Raw genomic sequence first — 22,164 nt, 5'->3', positions numbered from 1 at the left:
CCCTCCGCCGCTTATATGTACTATCTTACACTTCCCGACTAAAAAGAACAGACCATAATTTATATTATCTTTGTATTATCGGCATGACAGATTTCTTAGCCTTATGTGTGTCATTCTTCAAATTTCTATAATTGTTTGAAAGCGACACTTTTTTCTTCCAAAATCGTTTTCTACGCACTAAAATACACGATTGTACAAAGTTTCAGCGAAATTGGTGAAGAGGCCCGTATTTTAAATAATTATCTTCTTTTGATACTTTCCGATGCTTTCCCATTATTCCATATCTGTTATCAGCTATGCTTATTTCGAGTTACAGTTTCATATTCCGGCCACGATATTTCTAAGAGGGCGTCTAAGAGGGCACAGTTTCTCTGGTACACTAAATCCCATAAGACTAGCAGTCTTTGTTAGTATCTCGTCAGAGAGCCCGCTTAAGATTCTCGCAACGGTCACCATCAGTATTTCGTCAGTACATCTGCGTAACATGAGAGATTAGGTTAATCACGATATAACCGTTCTAATTTGGTGAGGTTAGAATATTTTTGTGGAGCGGCGTTGAATTGAAACTTGTTTTTGAAAACTTTCATATATTGTCACAATGACTACACCTCCGAATACTGGATTATCCTTTGGTACACCAAAAACTACAACAGGTGCAATACTTTTATGAGAAATAAGCATGCAAAGTGCTTTTGCGTTTTTAGTTGATGTATACATGTATACATATATTTTATACTTTTTAAGGAATTACTGGTCTGACATTTGGTGCATCTACCACAATGACTCCTGGAACTGGTTTTGGTCTTGGCAGTAACACAATTACAGCAACAACTACACCTTTATCTTCAGCACCAAATTTGCCAAATTTTGCTCTCGCAAGTAGTGTGACATCTACACCTGGATCAGGACTTTCCTTTGATCCTACTAAGGCATCTACAACCACAACAGTGGCCACAGGATTTCCTCTGGCAACAACTACAGCAAGTGGTTTTAGTTTCGGTGTTCCAACAGCGAAACCTCTAACAGGTAGTTTTCAACAGCAAAACTTTTAACAGGTAGTTTTTTTAGATAAATCTAAGAACTTTCATGATCTCTTGAAAACTAAACTGCAGACATATTCAAACAATATGATCAATATCTTAGAACTGCTTTCAGTAAATCAGTATTCCAGTAAATACTTTTTGTGATATTTTCTATATATTTTTTTCCGCATAATTATTCAAATATCTTCATTCAAATATAATTCAAATCGTCATTCAAAATAAATTCTTAAAATTTGCTCGATATTGATATCAATATACATACATGTTTACAAGGATCCACTGGCTTGACTTTTGGTACTCCAAATCCTATGGCTACTGGAACTGGATTTAGTTTAGGCAGCACAACTACGACTACAACATCCACATCTACAGTGGCAACAGCCCCAAGCTTAAATCTCACCAGCAGTGCAGCACCATCACTAGCAACACCAGGACTTTCATTTGATGCCTCGAAAACTGGTACCACTACAGCCGCTTCCACAGGATTTTCTCTTGCAACAACTACAGTGGGGGGATTTAGCTTCGGGGTTGGTACAACAGCAACTACTTCAACAGCATTTCCTTTGAGCAAAACAACTTCTGCTGCTGTCTCAACAAATTTAACAGCATCAGCCCCCCACACTTCTTTGGGAACCACCACTACGTAAGTATTTTCTCATTTATATTTTTTGTGAATTTATAACATTTCTTTCTATTATATTACAGTGTTACTTCAGCGACTGGTGTTCAGCCAGCAGCTATTAATTTCTGTCAGCTTGAAGAATCGATCAACAAGTGGACCTTAGAATTGGAAGAACAGGAGAAAGTTTTCGTGAATCAAGCGACACAAGTGAACGTTTGGGACAAATTGCTGATAACGAACGGAGAAAAGATAGTGATATTGAATCAAGAGGTCGAGAGGGTGAAATTTGAACAACAGCAATTGGAACATGAACTAGACTATGTTGTAAGTTATATTTGCAGCATATATATATACATAATTATATATGAAGTTTTTCTAGATATATATATATATATATATATATAGAGTTATTTTACACAAATATAAATTTATTATATGCAGATTATTTACATAATTTTATTTCTAATAAAGATTAATAAAATTGAGGTATTGAGAAATTCTGTTGAAATCTGTTTCCAGATTGGGCAGCAGAAGGAGTTACAAGAATGCCTGGTACCATTGGAGAAAGAACTGGCATCGCTGTCTGTTTCGGACCCCGACCGAGAGTACACATACCGTTTGTCGGAAACCCTTGACACACAATTAAAGCGCATGTCAGAGGATTTGAAGGAGATAATAGAGCACTTAAACGAGGCTAATCGCGCTCAAGACTCTAGCGATCCCATTGTCCAAATTGGAAAGATCTTGAACGCGCATATGAATAGTTTGCAGTGGCTGGATCAACAGACGTCTTTGTTGAACCAGAAAATACAACAGATTGACCAGATGCATCAGAGCTTTAGACAAGAAAGTGAACAAAATCTGCACCTAGCTTACAATTAGTCGATCGCGTCCGTCGTATTGCGCCCAGCGATACGAACTCGCATAGATCTGTAAGTTATTTTGTTTTTCTTATTTCTTCTCTTGGTATTAACTTAGTTAATTTAACAAAAAGAATGGACGATGCGCAGATAAATATGAAAAATAAACGTATATTTTACATTTCAATAACATCACAGTATGATTGAGCTTCTTTTCAAGCATGCTCACGAGGCAACAGCTGGCTCAAAATAATGCATCTTAACATGATCTCCTATGTCCATAGTCAGTTTTATCATCTTTTCGTGCAGTATGTAGCACTTGACACTGTCCGGATGAAGAACGTCCCAACTCAGAAACATCGCGAGTTTCTTTATGCTAACAGTCGCAGAAACATCACTGTCCTCATCTTCCTGCTTTTCTAGCCTGTTCATCCAAATTTGTAGCTCTCTGAAGTGACTCGTTACAGTAGCGTGATCTACCTCGATTCTTAGCATCAATGTACCATGTTTGTTGGCAATTACTGTCAACTTGGGGCTCATACTCTTCATCCTTTCCACGATATGCCGCAGGTATTTGATCTGTGGTATCTCCAGTGATACCTGAAACAGAAGATTGCTTGTACTCGATCGATTCCCATATTTGCAGAGAGAAGTACATTGCATCACATTTGTGCGAACTTACATTGAAGTTTGAGATGATTGGCATTTTGTGCTCTGGCCACTCCTTACGTGGTATCAGCCTTACTGGCACATCGTGCATACATTGTCGCGTCTCGATAGCTAAGGAAGATAGATCGATCTCAAATGTCAGGCAGGGCTGTCGCTTGTTTGTCAATTTGATCTTCATGTTCTTTGCTGTTGCTTTCAGGCTGTTTAAGCTTCTGGCGAACATGGACGCGTCGAATTCCAAGTAGATTTCGTTCTCGTCTTCGCACACGCCGATCATGATGTACTCGGTAAAGAAGTGTTCCTGAGAGAGCACCGCCCAGAGCACGGGTGTTTTCTCATCGCCGACGTTGAAGCACAATTCGTCCGATGTGAGTCGCAAGACGCAGTACTTCCGGGTCATCCGGGATATAGTATTGACGATGTCTGAAACGCAGTTAACAACGACAAAGTCAAAAATACACACGATTGTTCTATTCGTTTGCAAGTATTTCGTGCGCGTAAAAGTGGAGAACTCGTGCGACGTCAATATTTATATTTGACACGTGAAACTAGGTTAAAAATATCCATGAAATTCTGATCTTACTCGTGAAATCCCGCATAGCGCCCGTGTCCACCATCCTGCATCTGAATTTCATTCTCGCTCAAATGATGTATTTACTTTTAACACTTGCGTTATTACCGTCCATTGACACAGCGAACATGAAACAACGGCGTGAAATTGGCGCGAGAAACGAATGTAGGCGGGATATTTGCAACTTCCAGTCGAGCCACTCCGAGAGTATCCCGTCTCGAGTCCATTTCGACTTCAAGTATTGAGTCCGGATATATATGTGGATTATTTATTTATCGAATAAGAATGAAAGCGTGATTACGTGCGGTCAAAGTTCGCACGAATTCGAGTTAATTTAGTCTTTATTCATTTGAAAATTGTCCATTTGTCGTTCGCATCGTGGTTCACTTTCTCCCACATAGGTGTCAACCGCATCATTTTTTACGCGCACGCAAGACAGAAATAACTTTCTACTTTCCAAAATCATTTATTCTGACAACATGCAACATTGATTGTACATCGATTAAGTCAATTGCGCGGAAACCACCAACTTATTCAACTTGCAATGGTCTGTCTTCATCATTTACGGGCGCGTTCCTTTATTTACTGCCGAGTACTGTCAGCATTACCAACAGTGTTCCGATATGAGTCGCAGTACACTGCGAAAGCGCTTCTATAAGTGTATGACGTCATTAATTTCGGCGGCGTCACTTCCTGCTACGGCTACTGCAGCTGGCGGAGGTAAAGCAGTCACAGTACAAAATGGCTGCTTACATAGATTAAAATTTGATTGAGGATAGGGACATTAACAAAATGTATACACAATAGCTGTAAAAATTTAATATGTATTAAATTATTAATATAAATATACACAGTTCAAAAGGCAACTTAGCAAAACACATCATAAATATGAATTAATATAAGAAATATGGTTGTAATTTTTCTTTAATGTACGATTAAGTTTTCAACTTTGTGCTTAATAATCTGCCGAAAATGCATTTTAAATTTCACATCTCAGAATATGCAGGTAATGTAATATTTTTCACATAATTTTTGGACTTTACTTGTGGTATCCGAAATTGTGCAACTAGCTGTTGTACTATTTTTATGTCTAAATTGCTTTCGCTTTATTCCTCATCTATGTTTTGTCTCATTATAGTTGCAATTAATGCGATTATAGTTATATTGGTATTTGAGATTTCATTCATGTTTGTAAACAGATGCACTGGTTACAAAACACAAGCTTCACGAAGTATACTGCGGTACGTTCCAATTTGTAACGTTGCAACACCTCGACAGTTCTCGAAGTTAAAACGGAACGCTGCTAGTAGTACACTTTCATGACGTCATAGCGTCAGTACTTGCAGTAAATAAAGGAACGCACCCTGCATTTGGTTTGTAGTTTATTTTTCCTTCGCACAGATGTCGCCAATGCCGGTTCTGTGCTTGCGAGACGCAGAATAACCGTTTCTTGACTTCTAAGATTTTTCGTTTCAATAATATATAACGTGTCGATCGATTCATCCTTATTTTTCGACGACTAATCGAACGAATTATACAGTTCCCGCGAAAACGTATTAAAGTAACATATCGAGTTACAAATACACTCACGCGTCTTTCACAAAGCTAACAAGGACCCGAGCAACTCGACACACGACATAAGGTTTCTTCTCTATCGCAGAATCGGCTGCGCGAACCAGTATTCTCCTTCTCCTTCTCCTGTCAATCTCAACTGCACAGCTCTCTCGTTAACGTCTCCAAAATCTATGCTAATTGAGCGACAGAAAACGAACTCGCACCACACTCTCGACACAAGCTCTCGAGAGCACACGACTCGAAGCGTCCGGCGATTGCGAGCGAAAGCTCATGGTCGGTAAGCCAGGAATCTAGCCGGCCGACCACACGTACGTGTTCCCACACACACAACACGCACGCGCCATCGGCAGTCTCTCCCCGCGCGCCATCGCGAAGTTACCCTGCGTGAGAATGAGCGGCTGGCAGCGCGTCGTAACGACGAATGCACACATTCGTCGGCCGTAACCCCGATCGACGTCAAGCGCACGTCGGAGTGTGACGGGCGCGAGCGAGTCAGCGGCGGAGAAGATCGATCGGCCGGTCGGAGCTCGCCACGGTGAAGTGAACGCGAGCGATCGCTGAACGCGGCGAGTCGCGTGACAGCTCCGTCATTCGCGGATGTGAAGCAAAGCTCTCTTCCTCCGTCGCCGCGTTCCTCGGTATCACTCGTGCGCGCGCGCGCGCGCGCCCGCGCTCGCGCTCGCGCTCGCGCTCACGCTCGTTCGTTCGCTCGTTCGCGAACGACAACTCTCGGGTCTCTGTTGTCTCTCGGAGGGTGAGCCACGGCCATATTGTTTAAATCGCCGGTCTCTCGCGATTGAATCTCTCCGCGGAGAGCGTCCTGCCGTCCCCGGCGAGCAACGCGCGGCCTCCGACGACTGCTGCTCGGCACGAGTGTTCACCCTGGAACGATGCTGTACTGAACAAATATGTCTCTCGGGAAAAGGAGGTGAGTCCGACTGCGTTTGCCTCTGTCTGTCTGTCTGTCTGTCTCTGTTTCCTCGTCGCCGTTGCGTCATATTGAGTATGACCTGTGTGTTTCCCCGACCACGCGAAGCCATTACGTTCGCCCGTCTCGGCTCTCCCCGCGCTTTCTGCCCCGCGCACCCAGCGCAGCAGGCGACGAAGAAGACAGAGAGAGAGAGAGAGAGAGAGAGAGAGAGAGAGAGAGAGAGAGAGAGAGAGAGAGAGAGAGAGAGAGAGGAGAGAGGGGGGTGAGGGGGAGGGAGGTGCTGTTTTCCTTTCACGGAGGGAAGAGAGCGAGCAGCCTATTTTCGACCACGCTTCCGACACGCGACAAGTGCGCGTTTCGGCGGGAGAGGACAGACGAAGCGGGGCGCGGAGAGTGCGAGGAAGCAAACGGAGCTTGCGACGACTCGCCGCTCGTTTGTTCGACCCGACCGACTCCAGGTCGGCCAAATCGGCGCTCCTCGTCGCGAGATGCGGCCTCCCGTCCGTCAGCTGCGTCCTCTGGCACCCCCGAGTACTCGTCGGACTCGCGGATACCCGCGGGAGAACTTCCGTCGTGCTTCTCTCCCCTTCGTCCCTCGAAGCGATCAGCTTCGACGTTGCGACGCGACATTTCTCTCCAGTCGCAAAGACGTTCCCCCCCGATTTTGCATCTCGTCTCTTTGCACGCATTGCTCGGCGCTCACGCGCTAGTCTTTTCATCGTTGCCGTAATCACCATTAGTCATGTCCCCATTATCGGTATTATGATGATTATTGCATGATACATAGGTACGCACGCAAAGGATCGGAAGCGACAATAACATGCCGGCGTCGAGGTGAACTCTCGACGTCACTCGTCTCTCTCTCTCTTTGTGTGTGTGTGTGTGTGTGTGTGTGTATGTATGTGTGTGTGTATGTCGTCGGCAGCCTATTGTGATCGGTCGTGTATGACTCGACCGGCGTTATCGGCGCGTATCGTTTGCTCGTGAGATTTAAATAGACGTGTTTCTTTGTCGCGTGGCCGCGCCGCGATTGCCGCGCTGATTCTCGGAGCGCATCACGCGATACGTGTGTGCACGTAAGAGAGAGAGAGAGAGAGAGAGAGAGAGACTTCTTTCCTCGTTCTTCTATTCCTGTTCTCCTATTCGCAAGCGCCAAGGCGAGCGCGGGCTTTCGAGCTTTCGCTTGTAGAGCGAGATTGAAGGGCCAACCTTGCCGGAAAGTCAACATACGGATTAAGGTCGAGTGTCTTGCTAGATACGCTCGAGCGAAGATCGAGGACGAACTAGAGTCTCACTTTTGCGAGACAAAACATTTCTGCGTGATCTTGGACGGAGGTTGCGTAAAAAAAAAAAATGTATACAAGAGCAAGATGCTTAAATATTTAATAATATATATTTAACAGTATATAAGCGGTAACGTGTGTGTGCGTCTCCTCGCGCGCGGTGGCACATTTTTGTTTTTATTCGTATGACTTCAATCGTTAAGTTGCGGATATTTTTGTCTCATCGCATCGTCTCGTTTTTATTTCTCGTGTTATTATTCTTATCATAAAGTGCTGTCGTCTCTTTGTGTCGTCATCAATTTCGTAAAGTGCGACATATAGGATGTCCGATCTTCCCTTCGTTCGTTCTCCTCTCGGTTGCACCTCGGCGCATGATGGGAACCACTCGCTTCTTGCAACGCTCGCACATTCGCGTGAGTCTCTTCTTTTTCATTCTTGTATCTGATAACCGAAAAAAGTATAGAATAACCCGCGACAGCGCGTTACGAAAGGGTCAACTTTCTCTTTCGGGGAGGGATACTCCGTGAAAACACCCGGGAGGTCCCCGTGAAGCGGTATTTAAGAAAGACGACTCTATCACAGGGGGAGAAAGAGAGAGAGAGAGAGAGAGAGAGAGAGAGGGAGGGAAATGAGGAGAGAAATGAATTTATAACTCTGTATGAATCTTAATTTTTCTTGTCATGACTTCTCACGTGATCTCAATTATTAGGTATGTAAATTAATTCTCGGCCTTTTTGGCATAATGTTGATTCTGTATTTTTTCGAGCTTCTTTAAACGTATAGAAATAGCCGGTAGTTGAGTGACTCTCTCTCTCCCTCCCAGTTCTTCAGCAAGCTCCTTTTGCGTCTGACAAAGACTTTCGTTGAATATGACAAATCATTTTTTGTGCTTCTGCAGCATTTTTTCAAGTTGGAATGCGAAAAGGAGGCAGTGCCTCAGGCGCTTGCTTTTCGAACGACATTGTTTTTACTGCTGTTTTTTGAGGTTATGTCAGTAGTACTGTCAACTATTATAGCTCATTTTAAAGCTCAGAGATGGCGCTTTAAAACGACTGTTCGGCGAGAAAAACATTCAATTTGAACAGGTGTGCTGTAGTCGATTTAATGTAGGGGCCGAGAATTAATTTACACACCTAATACAATTGTACTACGTACGTATCAACTTACGAATAATTATTACATTGTGTGATTAAAAATGTGTACGCCCGAATGCTCTTCCAAGCAGGCGCCCCAAAAAATGAATGTTTATTCGCTCGAACGCCCAGCTAGCGTCGGCTATTTTATCGCACCTTTTATCGCGCCTTTATCGTCATTATGGTTACTCGTCGTTCGTCCGCGTACCAGAAGGGGAAATTTAGCGAGCATATAATCCAGATCAGGCGTCTGGGAATTGAAGTCCCGCGAATGAAAATTAGAACTTGATGAACCGGCTGATTGTTCATCGCTCTCCTTCCCGAGTGATATTTCAGCCCAAGATATTCGGAGAGTATATACACTGAGAAAAATATCCGAAATATATCCGATTGTCATTCGTTATCCGATCAAATATCCGGTGTATTAAATCGGACATTTGATCGGATAACAAAATTAACAATCTGGATATTTCTGACATTTTTCTCCGTGTAGAGCCAGTATCAGGCTAGGTATTTGAAAATGAAGTTTGCCTCAGATCAGGATCGAATGAACCGACTAATTGTTTATTATTCCGCTTCTCGATTGGAATTTCATCCTGCGGAATGCAGAGAAGAGCCCAAGTCCCATGTAAATCCCAGGTATATAGAAATCGAGGTATGCGCGAATTAGGATTAGAATTCGATGAGTCGACCGGTTGTTTATCGCTCTCCTCACCGAGCAACGTTTCGAATCCAGACGTAGCGTACAGCAAGTCCACCGATACTTCGTCGCTACCCTCCAGCGAAAAAAAATTCATATCAAATATTCATCGAGAAGCGCCACGCCGGATTCTCTCAATCCGGGGTGTTGCGTCCGCCGAAACTAAGCGGCCTCCAATCCCTCTCTCTGCTCGCCCCTCGGTCAGCCCGGGACGCCGCCACGCTTCCACTTATCAATATTAACTTGCCCGTTGGGAGAGATAGGATGACGTCAAGCCGCGGGTCCCGGTGCCGCCCCGCATGGCAACTGCCATCGCCATCGCCATCGCCATCGCCATCGCCATCGCCATCGCCACCGCCATCGCCACCGCCATGACGGGCTCTCTCGGCACGATAAACAGACGTCATCGCAGCACGCGTGCACCGCCTGGTCTCCTCGTATTTGCACGCCCTTGCACGCCTGTCCACCACCCTGTCGCGCACCCTCCCGCGCACCCTCCCGCCATATCTCCCTCTCTTTCTTCCCGCTACTCTCGCTCTCGCTCTCGCTCGCTTGTACTCGTCTAGTAACAAGTCTCACGTTTTCTATCCGTCATTAGCATTGCCCGACGCGAAGATTGTACCCTTGACTCCCCCTTCCTCCCCCCCCCTCCCCGCCTCATCTCGCTCTGCGGCTGTGTGGGTATCTGTCGCAGTTTGTTTCGCTTCCTGTGCGCCGCGTTGACACGCGTTCGGGTTCAAGTGGGACGGCTCCATGTGATCCGTCCTCCAAAGTGATCTCAATCAGGCGCATTTGTCTCATTCGCGCTAAGACAAGAGACGAGGCACAGCGTGAGAAATTTCGAGCCGCGATACCCCGACAAAACACTGATCGATCGGCCTTCCGAGTCAGCCGGAGCGCAGGTAAGGCTCGCGGAGTCCGGATAAAGGATCAAAGCGGACGGGAGAGGGTGGAGAACGCGAGCTTAGCGGCGGTCTCGAGACCCGCGGGAGGGGGTGGGCGTCGAACCGAATCGGTCACGACAGCGGTCAACTGCGAAGCCACACTAGGATTGCCAAATCCAAAAGGACATTTCTTCTTTGGTAGCAAACCCAAATCGGACTGAGCTGGACAGACTTAATGATCATAACGTTACATCAAATACAAAATATGACAAGAATTTATTTACAATATTGATTTCCAAACAATTTTATAAACAAGATTTGATTGAATAAAATAATAAACCATTACTTTTTTAATATATGGAATGATGGATCGGCTGATCATCGGCTACTAGATCGTTCGTAGGCGCTTGAAACGGAGAAACGTTGCTAAAAAATCTCAACTCTCATCCCATTGATTGGATATAACTTAAAAACCGGACATATGATATCCGGTTTGACTTATTAACCGGACGCTTACTGTACCGGACGAGATTTCGGAAAAACCTGACGAAAACCCAGGTCAAAACCGGGCAGTTGGCAATCCTAAGCCACACACACACATCAGTTGCGCGGGATTGCGCAAAATCGCCGACAAAGCGGCTCAGTTTTTCCGCGAACGCTCATGCCGTGCGCAGACGTGCGTGTGCGTGTGTGTGTGTGTGTATGAGCGCGCACGCGCGCGCGCGCGCGACATGGAATATTCATTCGCTCCGTCCGGGAGAATTTTTGTCCGAAAACTGCGCGTGGGCGGCTCGGCGCATGAATTGTCCCGCAACGGGGGCGCCGCTGGCGGAATTCTCTTAGCCGGAAATTCGCGCCGCATGCAGACACACGCGCGCTCGGCGAGACGACAGCGGCGACGTCACAACGACGTGACCTCGTCATCGTCGTCGTCGTCGTCGGTCATCTCGCGCTCGCGCGCGCGGAAACAAACGGGAGAGACAGCTGCCTCGTTCACAGGAACAGACGCGACGAACGAGCGAGCGAGCGCGCGACCCTCCTGCTTTCGATCGCCCCATCTCTTTCAGCCGTCGTGGATGCACGCTATTCAGCGGTGCTTCGAGAGAGCGCGCGCGCGGGGCCCGGGGACCGACACCCGGCCCGGCGCATGTGGCTCTTTAAGTTCATACGCCCGGCCCCGCGTACAAATTCGATGCACTTCGGAAACGCGTACACGAGAGCCGGCGCCCCTCCCCCCTCCCCCTTTCTCTTCCTCTCTGGACGATCGCACCCTCGTGGAGAGCGCGGCTTCGGCTCGTTTCTGACGATGGGCGTCGCTTGGCGTCTTCCGCGTCGCCGCCCCGGCGACGTCAACGACGTCGTCTTCGTGAGTCGGAAGACAAATCGGGGAATGTATGAGATGTACGATAATGATAACGAAAGAGAAAAAAATAATAATGACGATAATATCGATAACACACGATTATGATGAAACGATACTGGTAGTGACATAAAATAAACGACGATAGTAAGAACACGAGAGGGTGGAATTTCAATGAGTAAACGATGGCGGATCTTTGAAAGGACGATCGTCGCATCTGCGAGGAATCAGAATCACGAAAATCGCGAGTACGTCCCGCCGCGTCGCGCGTAATTTCTCGCGAGGGCTGCGCCTTTTCGCGAGCTCTCCTCTCTCTTCTCTCCGCGTCCTCTTTTCCTCCGCTCATTTCTCCCGTTACAGCTGTCGACGGTTAAGCGACCTAAGGTTCCGCTCACACACACACACACACACACACACACACTATGTCAAGTTACATGAAATCTATAATCGAGCGGCGGATGAACAGACATTACGTCGTCGCTTACATTATTTACCTTCGAATTCTCTACATTTCCCGTTTTCTGCCTCCTCTTATGAAGCAACAGCTATCGCCACCTTGCTTATCTCGCTATCGAGATCTCCCGGAAGGGCTCTGCCCCCGTCTAGGAAATCGCAAGAATCTTTACGAACTCATCGACCAACCCAATATTCTTCTCCCACCAGCCGCATTTCCTGCCGCAGTCGCGGCGGCGGCGGCGGCGGCGGCGCTACAACAGGTGATTGTTGAAAAACTGTCCCCACATCGCCCGTGCGTGCATACGCATTTCTCGCATGCGTGCATGCGCGCATGCGTACGTGCGTGCGTAGCCGATGTCCAGGCTCGTTCACGTGCCCGTTACACGAGGAGTCGTCCTCCGGACGCTTGTTCGCTCCAGTCGCGATAGCCGCGCGCGACCGCGGGTGGCCCCCGGTCTGTGCCGGTTCTTCAACTATGCGACCCAACAGCAGGGCCCGCCCGGCGATCTTTTTCTTCTTCGTCTCCCCTCGTCCCTCCTCTTACTTTTTCTTTTTACCAAATTAAGAGAACCCGGAAGGCGGCGACCGACGCCCTGAGAGGAGAGGTCCTCCCAGCGCCGCGCGCCCGAGCGCTTCGCCGAGAAAAACCTGTCCGTATCACGGAACGAACGACCTGCATCCATCCGCCCGGCGTGCATCATCACGGCCGCGTACCTGCGCCTGCATCTCCCTCCCCTGCCCCCTGCCCTCTCGTCTTTCTCTTCATCTTGATTTTCTTCTTCTTCTTTTCCCCCCTCTCCCCCCTTTCTCGTTTCTTGCTGCTTCTCTTGCCCGGCCGTCTCGTCGTCTCGTTTCTTTCACGGAACCGTCGGAGCGGCACAGCAAGAGGACCAGCAGGAGGAAGAGGAGATGCAGGGCGAGGGGGAGGAGGACGCTTCGAAACGCCTCGCGCGATCTCGCACCTCCGTCCGCGCGCTCGCGCGACGCAGGAAGTCCTTTCTTCCAGATTTTGCATATCCTTTCAGCCGCGGCACGGCATATGCTCTCCTCTCAATTTCGGCGCGGACTTCTCCGAGCGGCGCGCTCTACCGGGACGAGTCACGCGAGACGAGTCGCCTCTCTTCTTTCTCGCGCCTCTCCCTCCGCCGCTGCCAGGATTCCTTCCGGCCGCGGTGTTAGAGCGTGGATCTTATTCTCGGTGCACGTTGAAAGCACGTTGACTTCACTGCCGCCGCGTCGCCGTGAACGCGTCGTGTCTCTGCAGAAGAATCGTGCCTTTTCTCGCGCCTCTTCCCGGGCGGAAGTTCCCAAATCCGACGCGAATCACGCACGGCGATTCTATCCGATTATCATCGATAACAGTCCGAAGCGTTCAGCCACTGATTCGTTGCGCTAGTCGTTCAATTGAATAATCGTTTAGTCCATTTAGTCCTTCGAATATATTACTTACTGTTCGTGACTCGGCGACCGCGCGTATACTTCTTTGATCTCCAGTCAGATGTTAAAATACGACGACGATAACGCTGATAACGGCGACTGTGTGATGTTGACGATAGCGATAACGACAATAAAATAATAACTGTATCAATGTCAACATAATACTATTGATAATAACGAGATGGTATGATGTAATACCAAAAAGCTAACATAAACATATTAAATAATATAATTAAAATTAAAAATAAAGATAATCTAAAAATTCCAGCTACGTTCGGTTGTGAGAGGGCAGTGAACGTTATTTCTTGGCGATAAGCCATAATTATTCGGGCAAGGCCTGTGGGAGAAAGTACGCGATTCCCGAGAAAATAACGGCGCTCTTGGTCGAATGAAGAGTCCCGGGGCGGCGCGGCGTCGGCTGCGTCGCGACTCGTCCTCAAGAGGTTTATCCTAGCTTGGAGTTTTCGAGCGCGCCGGAGTTAACCTCGAGGCGCGATACGTGGTAGGTGGTGGCGGATGGTGAATGCCACGGTGATTCTGCGCTATCGAATCGGGATTTTTCTGCCGCCGTCGTCGACGCGGTCCGTCAAGGTTTCGATCGGTTCTCGGAACGCAAACTGCGCGATATCGCGAGACCTTGCGAGCTCAACTTCGCGCGCCCCCAGGTCGCTTCCTCGCAGATCCTCGTCTTTCTCACGTTCTCCTTCCTCGTCGGCGTTACCGCAAGCTTGTCTCTCTCTCTCTCTCTCCCCCCCCCTCTTTCTCTCTCTCTCTTTCTCTCTCTCTCTCTCTCTCTCTCTCTCTCTCTCTCTCTCCCTCTCTCTCTCTCTCTCTCTTTCTTCCAATTCTCTCCTCGTGTGCTCTTTTCCTTCACTTATTTCTCCGGCTATGCCTCTTTCAACGAGTTAAGCCTCACCTAAAGTTCCGTTCACACCGCGATAAGTTGCGTTGAGATTATCGACATTTGACGAGAGATGCGGGAAACGGACGCCGCCACGTTTCTTCTCGTGTATATTGTTTATTGTTTGATCACTCTCACGCATTCTCTATTCTTTTTTGTCCTTTCCCTTATTATTCGTGCATTTTATTCTATTAATTTGTTTATTTATGTTTGACATTGGTGAAGTATGTATCATAAAATTTCCCTCTGAAATCTCGCTGAAAATGAACGAAAATTCGACACGAGTAATAAAAACGTCGCGACAAGAATGTTCCAAGAGCTTGCGGTACACTTTTTATTCATACGAGTGAGAATGACTTCAATCGACTGAGACGGACTTGTTCACGCGATGATGCAGCACGTTAGATCCATCTTTCAGTTTCAAATGAAAACGTTCATTCGGTTCAGAGTGGAGAATTCACTACGAGTGGAAAGCTCGAATTCGAGTGGGACTTCACTCGGAGAGATTTAGAGAGTAGAATATTTTATTCTATTCTGCTTTTTGTCAATCTCTCCGTGACAACTGTAAAGTGACTAGCACGTCGTCGTTTCATGATGTTTCCCACCGAGTTGTCTGCATCCTCATGCTCGAAACATTGTTGACCGACGGTGTAGGTGCAGCCTAAAGATGAGTCCGGTATACCTTGAGACTCGAGATATGCGCCGCTGTTAAATTACATCCTCACAAACGAAGCGTTCCCTCACGTTCCGTTGCAAAAGTACCGTCTTCCAGAACGCTCGTTTCTTTCATTGCTTTCCGAGCGGATATACCACCCGGGAGAGAACGTTCATCCGATGTGAAATACAGGACAGGATAGGCAAGTTTCACACGAATGAGAAGGAGCCGATACGGCTGAATCGAGCACATCGCCGAGAATTTCGTTCGAAGGCCTTCGCGGTAGATTTCTATATTCGCTCGATCTTCTCATCCTCCGTCGATACAATAATCTTCGCTTCCTTTCGTCTCCGTGACGTCGAAAATCGCGAGGAGAGCGCGAATTTCGTCCGAGAAAAAGTAAAGGAAAACAAATCTCGCGCGCAGAAGATCCACGAAGATCCTGCGTGACCGGCGACAATAATAACAAAGGAGCCACCGGTACGCGTCGCATCGAGTCACGATTGTTATGCCGGCCAAGCGCGAAGTCGCGGACCGCAACATGACGCCGCGGTCGCGACGCTGCGCCTCTCTGCCCGCTCGCCCGTCTTTATCCCCGTTGCGTAAGGTAAACGAACCAATCTCTGAGCGGTTAAGGGCACTGTGAGAGAATGTGAAGTGAAAACCTGGATACGACGGGAACCTTTTCGGGCGATTAACGTGTGAAGAACGGACTATCTTTTTTTTTTTCTTTTTTTGGAAGTCTTGAAAGTAAATTAGTTGCATATTAATTCTGCAATAAATATGTATAACATTAAGCAGGACATTTCATAAGGCAAATGATGTTGATGTTTGGAGATATGTGTTTTATTTAATAAGTTTCCGATCAATTTTCAGGCAAATTAAACCTATATTTTATGCTTCATTCTAATTCTGATTGTTGTTATTCAAAATAGCCTATTTAATTTCATAATTAATTTGTTTCTCTCTCTCTCTCTCTCTCTCTCTCTCTCTCTCTCTGTTTTCACAACTGGAATTAAAATGTAGCATAAGGTCCAATTTGTCAGCTCCGTCAGAAATTCATTGCATACAAAGTTTTAATATTCTTATACAGAATTTCCTACAAGAATACCAACATCATGATATAATCATAATACACACGAGTATTATTTTTTTCAATTTCTACAAGTGCAGCAGTTAACCTTTGAACACTAAGACGTTTTTGTTACTTCCTATTACTAGGATGGGTGAATGTGTTCACCCTATAATTTTTTATTATTTCTTCGAGTGTACATGAACTATAAATATTTGGTAAAAATTTGCAACAGTGTGTAAAACAGTTTTAACTCGTAGACAATTTTTTGAAAGAAAAATAATCTTTCACCGTTAGAGAAAAAACTTTTTTATTTGAGCGTAAACTATTTAATAGCAACAATTAAGAAATATCGTCGGATGAATTTTTACCCATCCTCGTGTCTAAAGCCCGTGTCACACTACGGATTGAAGATCAAGGATTGCAGATTGAAGATTGAAATTCCGACCAATCGGAATAAAGCGAATCAAAACCGAAGTTCGTTGATTTGTCGAAATCTAATCTTCAATCCGTAGTGTGACACGGGCTTAAGGGTTAATTACTCTACACGAGGTGCAAATTTACGGGGGAAAGTGATAAGTAAGACACACTCTAGATACCGCGGCTGAAACTCCAACACGCAGGTGTTGAACGCTTTTGTCCCGACTTTTGTCGAAACTTTGCTCTTATCCTTATCTAAAAAACGAAAACGACCAAACTGACCAGAGCCAGGAGGGACGCGCTCCCAGGTATCGGCGCTTTTACCGTGCGTACACGCGCGCGACTCCCTCGTGCGTGCGTGTACGCGTCTACGCGTCCCAGGGCGCGCGGTATGCATGCAAGTTCATAGGGACGACCGGGCCTCCGCTCCTCTCCGCCTCTCTCGGCTCGTGATGCTGGTTCCCTCATACCGTTCTGCCCCCCCCCTGCCTCTGCTTCTTGCCCCGGGGTCGTCGTCGGCGTCCCTTCATTTCCCTACCCTTCGTTTTCCCTTCTCTCTTCATGCTCCCCTCCCCTCCCTCCACCTCCTCTCACTTCTCTCCTCTCTTCGCATCAGCAGCAACGACCGCGCGTCATGGTAGGCCCTCTACACCGTCGCGCGGCGGGCGCCTCCGTGCCGAGTTCCAACCAGTTGGTAGACAACCGTCGTCCGGGGAGCGCAGTCGACGTCGCTCTCCAGGTAGCAATTCCCCGAGCGCGCGCGTCACGTCGCGTTGTATCCTCCCGAGCTACTGTGCGACGATGCTGTAGCGCGCGCGTCGCCCACGTGCTGTTACCTCGGTGACGAAGGACTTGCCTACGTGTATCCTTCTTTCTCTCTTTCTAATTCGCGCGATCGACGCGAGTGCCGGCCGTGTCGTCGCTCCCTCCCACGTGATACGCGCCTCGATAATCGATAGATACGGAAGATATACCCGCGGCTGTGATCGCGCTCGTCGGCGGAGGGAAGAGAGGGCCGGGGAGGGAGACAAAGGAAGCGAGGCGGAAGAGGGAGAGAAAGAGTTGCAGGTAGAAGGGGCGGCTTGAGAAGTAGGAGAGAACCACGCGGATTTCTCGCTCGGTCAACTGCGTGTGTTGCTACTGCTGCTGTTGCGGCTTCGTCGGGAGCACATTAGAATGTAACGAGCGCTCGCGATAGACGAACGTGCGGCGCGACGAGAGAGAGGGAGAGAGAGAGAGAGAGAGAGCAGCGTAAACATGGTCGTGTAGCAGTGGATCCAGGTCGGTCTGTCGTCGGCAGGTCACGCACTCGGTGGTAATTTCGCGTAAACAGCCGCGAGCTACCAGAGCCCGCGTGCGCGCGAGGGATCGCGCGGTCGCCACGTAGAGAGGATGGTAGTGTGCTCGAGCAAGTCGACGTAGAAGTGCTCGTCGGTGTGAAAAAAGTTAGAGCACGTGTTAGAGAGAGAGAGAGAGAGAGAGAGAAAGAGGGAGTATCGATTCGCGATCGAGTACTCGCCGGTATCGGTTTTCCTCCCCCCTTCGTCGCCCTTGCCGCACCGTCGGTCATCTTCTTGCGGGAATCGTCGCTTATGATGGATATCGCACCGAATGGATTGCTCATGCCGGCCAAGACTGGCGATATCATCACTTATCACTCGTCCTTCTACTCGCCGCCACCCACGGAAGCGTAAGTAATCGAAACGATTGGATTCTCTCATTCTCGCTTCGCAGTTCTGCCCGTCTTTTTCTTTCACCTTCGGAGGAGGGAGCGAGCATATTCGCGACTTCCTCCTGCGCCACGGTGATTTGTCTCGTTGGAGCAGATTGTTTGTCTCATTAGAGGAGTCCGTTAGCGGAAGGTGTCGCTCTCAAGGATGAGATTTGTACTGCGAGCAGTTTTATACGAAGCGATAACAAAGAGCGCCGTCTCGTAATCGAAGGAATGAATGTTTAACTCGAACTTAGAGTCAGTTTTTTATCCATGCGGCAGGATGTTTTAGTCGACTGAGGTGAATTCGTTCCTGCGACGATGGAGCACGTTAGATCTTCTCTTCGATTTTGAGCGAGGACATCATTTTTAACGGCTCAGAGTGGAGAATTTGTTTTTCAGCGTAAAACCGCTCAAATTCAAGTGACTAGGGTGTTACTGTAATTTTTGAATGGAATCTTACTCCAAGTAATTCAGGAAGCACCAAGCTTATATCAGACTATGTATTTTAGAAGGTATGGGAGGGTTTGAGGATTGGAATTAGATCTAGATGAATCGAAAATAATTCCTCTAGCCCTTCTTTTCCATACAAAGAATCTGTAATTTCCCTAAGAAGATATCGAGATACGATTAGAAAGGATTATGAAAGCTAGAATACATCAAGTCGTCGTACTGAGAGAAGTGTTTGATATTTACGACAAAATTTTGTAATAATAATCGAACTTGTAACTAAATTCTGTTGTATAATGTTAAATTTGCAACTAAAATAATAATAATAAAAGAATCATGGAGTCGATTATTATTTTCATAATGTTACTAGTGGATGCCAATGAAGTTAATAACGTTACATTAAAATATTATTACTGTTTATTCTTTTTAACTAGAACAAGACGGAGAGGTATAGCAACGATGCAACGAAAATAATTTAATATATAAATAATTTTCTAGCGATCATTCTTCTCTCTCATTGCCCTTTCAAGATAGGAAACCCAGCTTCGATTGCCCTGTTCGAGGCGGCGTGTCTTCTCACGGTGTTAACGTTGTTGGTGGAAAAGCGATGTTACAACCTACGGAGACCCAATCGAAAGATAAATCGAAATACTTATTGATAAATTCGAGGAGGGTCGGTTCTCCGTAGCGGAATGAGAGAGCGGCACGTGGATTCGGGGAAAGGCTCGCGGCTAGCGTCTGTTTATCAAACATCTGGGATTATTCTCTCTGCGATCGATATTTATCGGCGACATCACGTCGCGGTTTTCTCGTGCGATGCGTAAGCACCGTAATCAAGCAGAAGTGTCGTAATCGTTCAGGGCCAAATGGCAGATAACACGGCCCCGATACTTGCGCAATCGATTCTCGTGCGAAGACGGAAATGTGCGAGGTGAAAACATTCGAGAGCGCTGAAACGGCTTCGAGCGTTGTTTTCGCATTGTACTTCAAGTTTGCACAACTCACTCGCGTGACCCACTCGATCGTCCTGTTCAAACGCGGGAAATGCATTAAAAAAGAAAAAAAGCGGTAATGCAAAATCTGAACGACCATGCGTCGTTCGAACGATCGAAAGCACGAAAGCACGTCAGGGGACATATTACGGACTGAAGATTGCAACTCGCCAGCGGTCAGCTTGACGAGGCGAGCCGATTATTTTCGACAAGAAAGAAATGCATCGCGTCTTGCTGAGCGGCGGACGTTCGCAAAGTGCGCGCTGCGTCTCGCTCGAGTGAGTTTTATCGCTCGGGACTTGACGAATATTCATGATCGATGTGACCGCGATGTCACGTGTCGATATCGCTCGTTCACGCACATGCTTGTAATGGCGTAATGGTGCGCGGTATATGCGCAGCGGCCGGCGGAAGTGCGCTTGTGCGATGCTGATATCAAAGGATGCGGCGTTATCGCGAAGGAGATTGTGGAGGAGAGAGAAGGAGAGAGAAAGAGAATAAAACGAAAAAGAGGCAGAGAGAGAGAGAGAGTAGCCAGCCTCAGCGCTCTCTCGTTATCTTCACCGTTGATCTCAGCAGCGAGTTGCCGTCTTCAAGCTAATTACGTACGTAGAAAAAACTTAAGCGCAAAGTGAATCGGCCAATCACACTCGAGGATTGTGTGTCTCTGTCGTGTGGAATCTCGAGGCTGTGAGACTGCTCGATTCGCTCGTTCGTGTCCCGCTCGTGTTTTTCTGCATGTCACGGCCCTAACTTGTAAGACAGCAGCGGTTCGATACCAGAATCTGGGTTAAATACTCGCGATAGGAGACGGGAGTCGACGAACGGGTCTATCGCGATACTTTGTGTAATCGTCGTGTTTACGCGTCTATCGCCGCAGCGCGCGCTCTCTTCTGACTTCCTCTTCGGTTATTTTGATCCCCTAACGGCTGTCGGTTTCATCGACGAACGGTCTCGTGGTCGCGCTTAATCTCGGCGTCGCCGGCGATATTTGTGCCACCGTAATTGCACAATCCTGGTCAGGGGGGGGGAAGCCGTTCTTATGGTGTGCTCCGCCATGGTGTTTGATCGTATTGATAATAATCGAGTCGTCTGATAAGCGATTGCGGACTTTTCTCAGGTGAAATGAAACGCTTGTACTTTCGTTTGTCATTGTAATTTTCTGAGATAATGCAATTTTTTACGAAATTATAACGACGTAAAGATCGACAGTCGTGTTGTGTCACTCGTCGAAAAATCCGACACGATGTGTTACGTGATTTTACCAATACTTTGTTGTTAGGATAACGAAAAAGCGGGATTGGAAACTTCTCTCGGGTTTTAGTCCGGACTGATGACGACGAGTCCCTCGTATCGTTTTAGAGATGTGAAATAAGGAAAAAACGAGAATGTAATAAAGTAATGATAGATGCGTTTGTCTGATGAATTCCCAGAAGTTAAACGGAAAATGTACGTATTTTATTGTTCTCGGCAGACGCACGTCTCTCGCGAAGATTCAAGATTTGATTCCCACTTGCATTTTCGACGGCGCTACGTGACGCCGAATGATGTAATGTGACAATGTTACTAACCGAGCGATTGTTGTTGCGCAACGCGACGGTGAAACAAACTGCGTCAAACGCGTGCGGTACAACGTGCGGTAATTTATCGTGCCTCGTAAATTCCACGACTCAAGAATGCGACGGGAATGAAGCATTTCTCGTGGCAGTTTTAATCTCGCGCAATTCATATTCATAGAAACGCGTTTTTACCATCTCATTATGTAACGTGCTTGATTAGAGCTCGATTATTCTATGAATATTTAATAACACGGCACAGAGATCGCGATGTAGGGGTTGTGTCAGCGGTTTTTGCCATATATTAAACGAAGATACGGTCCCCGCTTGTTCGAACCCAGGATATCCCGAAGCCTTGCCCTCTTCAGCTAAGAAATCCTTCGAGCGATTTTGCTATCGGCGAATGAATCGAGACAAGTCGGTTACTCGTTCTCTCAATTTTTATTTACTTGTATTTACTTTATTTGCTGAATTAAAAGTGCATTTTTTGGATTTAATCGAAAGAGTCGAATGTGAGAAAATAATGAGGGGCAGAAAGCCGCGAATAATTTGGAAGATGAAATCTTTGTTACAAGACTCTTGGTTCTCATATTTTTGCATTTTTCGTTTCCTCAGTCTTGGCGAATCTCTCTCAGAGAGTTGGAACCTAAAGTCATTCATGTCATCGTCGAGAAATTGTTTGTGTAATTTACAACGAAAGATATCAATGTTAAGCGACATCAGCAGATATTTTTCAGACCGTACATGTTCGTAAAACGAGTTAACATTAGATCTACTAAGCGGTTGGTAATGACTCATATTTATAAGATATATATTAGCAAATGATATACAAAAATGACTCATATTTACATAAGGCAATAGATTAAATTTTTATCAAACGAAT

At 46.8% G+C, this 22,164-nt stretch overlaps 3 protein-coding genes across 8 annotated transcripts in view; 2 read left to right on the top strand and 1 right to left on the bottom strand.

Moving 5' to 3' along the window:
* The first annotated feature begins 406 nt into the window (after positions 1-406).
* Positions 407-2,691, top strand: Nup62 (nucleoporin 62). Its single transcript, XM_011152193.2, has 5 exons — positions 407-653; positions 745-1,026; positions 1,317-1,686; positions 1,749-1,989; positions 2,185-2,691. Exons 1-5 carry the CDS (start codon positions 599-601, stop codon positions 2,545-2,547), a joined length of 1,311 nt encoding a protein of 436 aa, XP_011150495.1. The 5' UTR covers positions 407-598; the 3' UTR covers positions 2,548-2,691.
* A 33-nt stretch (positions 2,692-2,724) lies between these two features.
* Hus1-like (Hus1-like checkpoint clamp component) lies at positions 2,725-5,594 on the bottom strand. 2 transcript variants are annotated; one of them, XM_025301852.1, is made up of 3 exons: positions 5,356-5,594; positions 3,208-3,617; positions 2,725-3,125 (listed from the first exon to the last, which is right to left on the bottom strand). In XM_025301852.1, the coding sequence occupies exons 2-3, from the start codon at positions 3,592-3,594 to the stop codon at positions 2,751-2,753; spliced, it is 762 nt and encodes a 253-aa protein (XP_025157637.1). In that variant the 5' UTR covers positions 3,595-3,617; positions 5,356-5,594; the 3' UTR covers positions 2,725-2,750. The 2 variants fall into 2 exon arrangements, with proteins under 2 accessions (XP_025157637.1, XP_011150496.2); XM_011152194.3 differs by lacking the exon at positions 5,356-5,594 and adding an exon at positions 3,778-4,113.
* A 186-nt stretch (positions 5,595-5,780) lies between these two features.
* The window catches only part of Myb (proto-oncogene like protein Myb), a 53,429-nt gene continuing 37,045 nt past the window's right edge, over positions 5,781-22,164 (top strand). For 3 of the 5 annotated variants that reach the window (XM_025301851.1, XM_011152190.3, XM_011152188.3), the window contains exon 1: positions 17,254-18,262. In XM_025301851.1, the coding sequence (XP_025157636.1) occupies positions 18,165-18,262 (98 nt within the window). In that variant the 5' untranslated portion in view covers positions 17,254-18,164. Of the gene's footprint in view, positions 6,269-17,253; positions 18,263-22,164 lie in introns of those variants that run through there. The other 2 variants (XM_011152191.3, XM_011152192.3) reach the window with 2 other exon arrangements.

Source organism: Harpegnathos saltator, unplaced genomic scaffold, assembly GCF_003227715.2.
Source record: "Harpegnathos saltator strain DR-91 unplaced genomic scaffold, Hsal_v8.6 scaffold45, whole genome shotgun sequence".
Classification (NCBI taxonomy): Eukaryota; Metazoa; Arthropoda; class Insecta; order Hymenoptera; family Formicidae; genus Harpegnathos; species Harpegnathos saltator.
Note: the sequence above shows the minus strand (reverse complement) of the source record. Positions and strands in the feature narration are given on the sequence as shown.

Bases quoted from the DNA above. Each gene is read 5' to 3' on its own strand.
- Nup62 (XM_011152193.2), top strand. From the start codon at position 599: ATGACTACACCTCCGAATACTGGATTATCCTTTGGTACACCAAAAACT. The intron at 654-744 runs GTGCAATACTTT...ATACTTTTTAAG, and splicing joins TACACCAAAAACTACAACAG to GAATTACTGGTCTGACATTT. The intron at 1,990-2,184 runs GTAAGTTATATT...ATCTGTTTCCAG, and splicing joins AACATGAACTAGACTATGTT to ATTGGGCAGCAGAAGGAGTT.
- Hus1-like (XM_011152194.3), bottom strand. From the start codon at position 3,829: ATGAAATTCAGATGCAGGATGGTGGACACGGGCGCTATGCGGGATTTC. The intron at 3,618-3,777 runs GTAAGATCAGAA...ACTGCGTTTCAG, and splicing joins CGCTATGCGGGATTTCACGA to ACATCGTCAATACTATATCC. The intron at 3,126-3,207 runs GTAAGTTCGCAC...CTTCTGTTTCAG, and splicing joins CAATCATCTCAAACTTCAAT to GTATCACTGGAGATACCACA.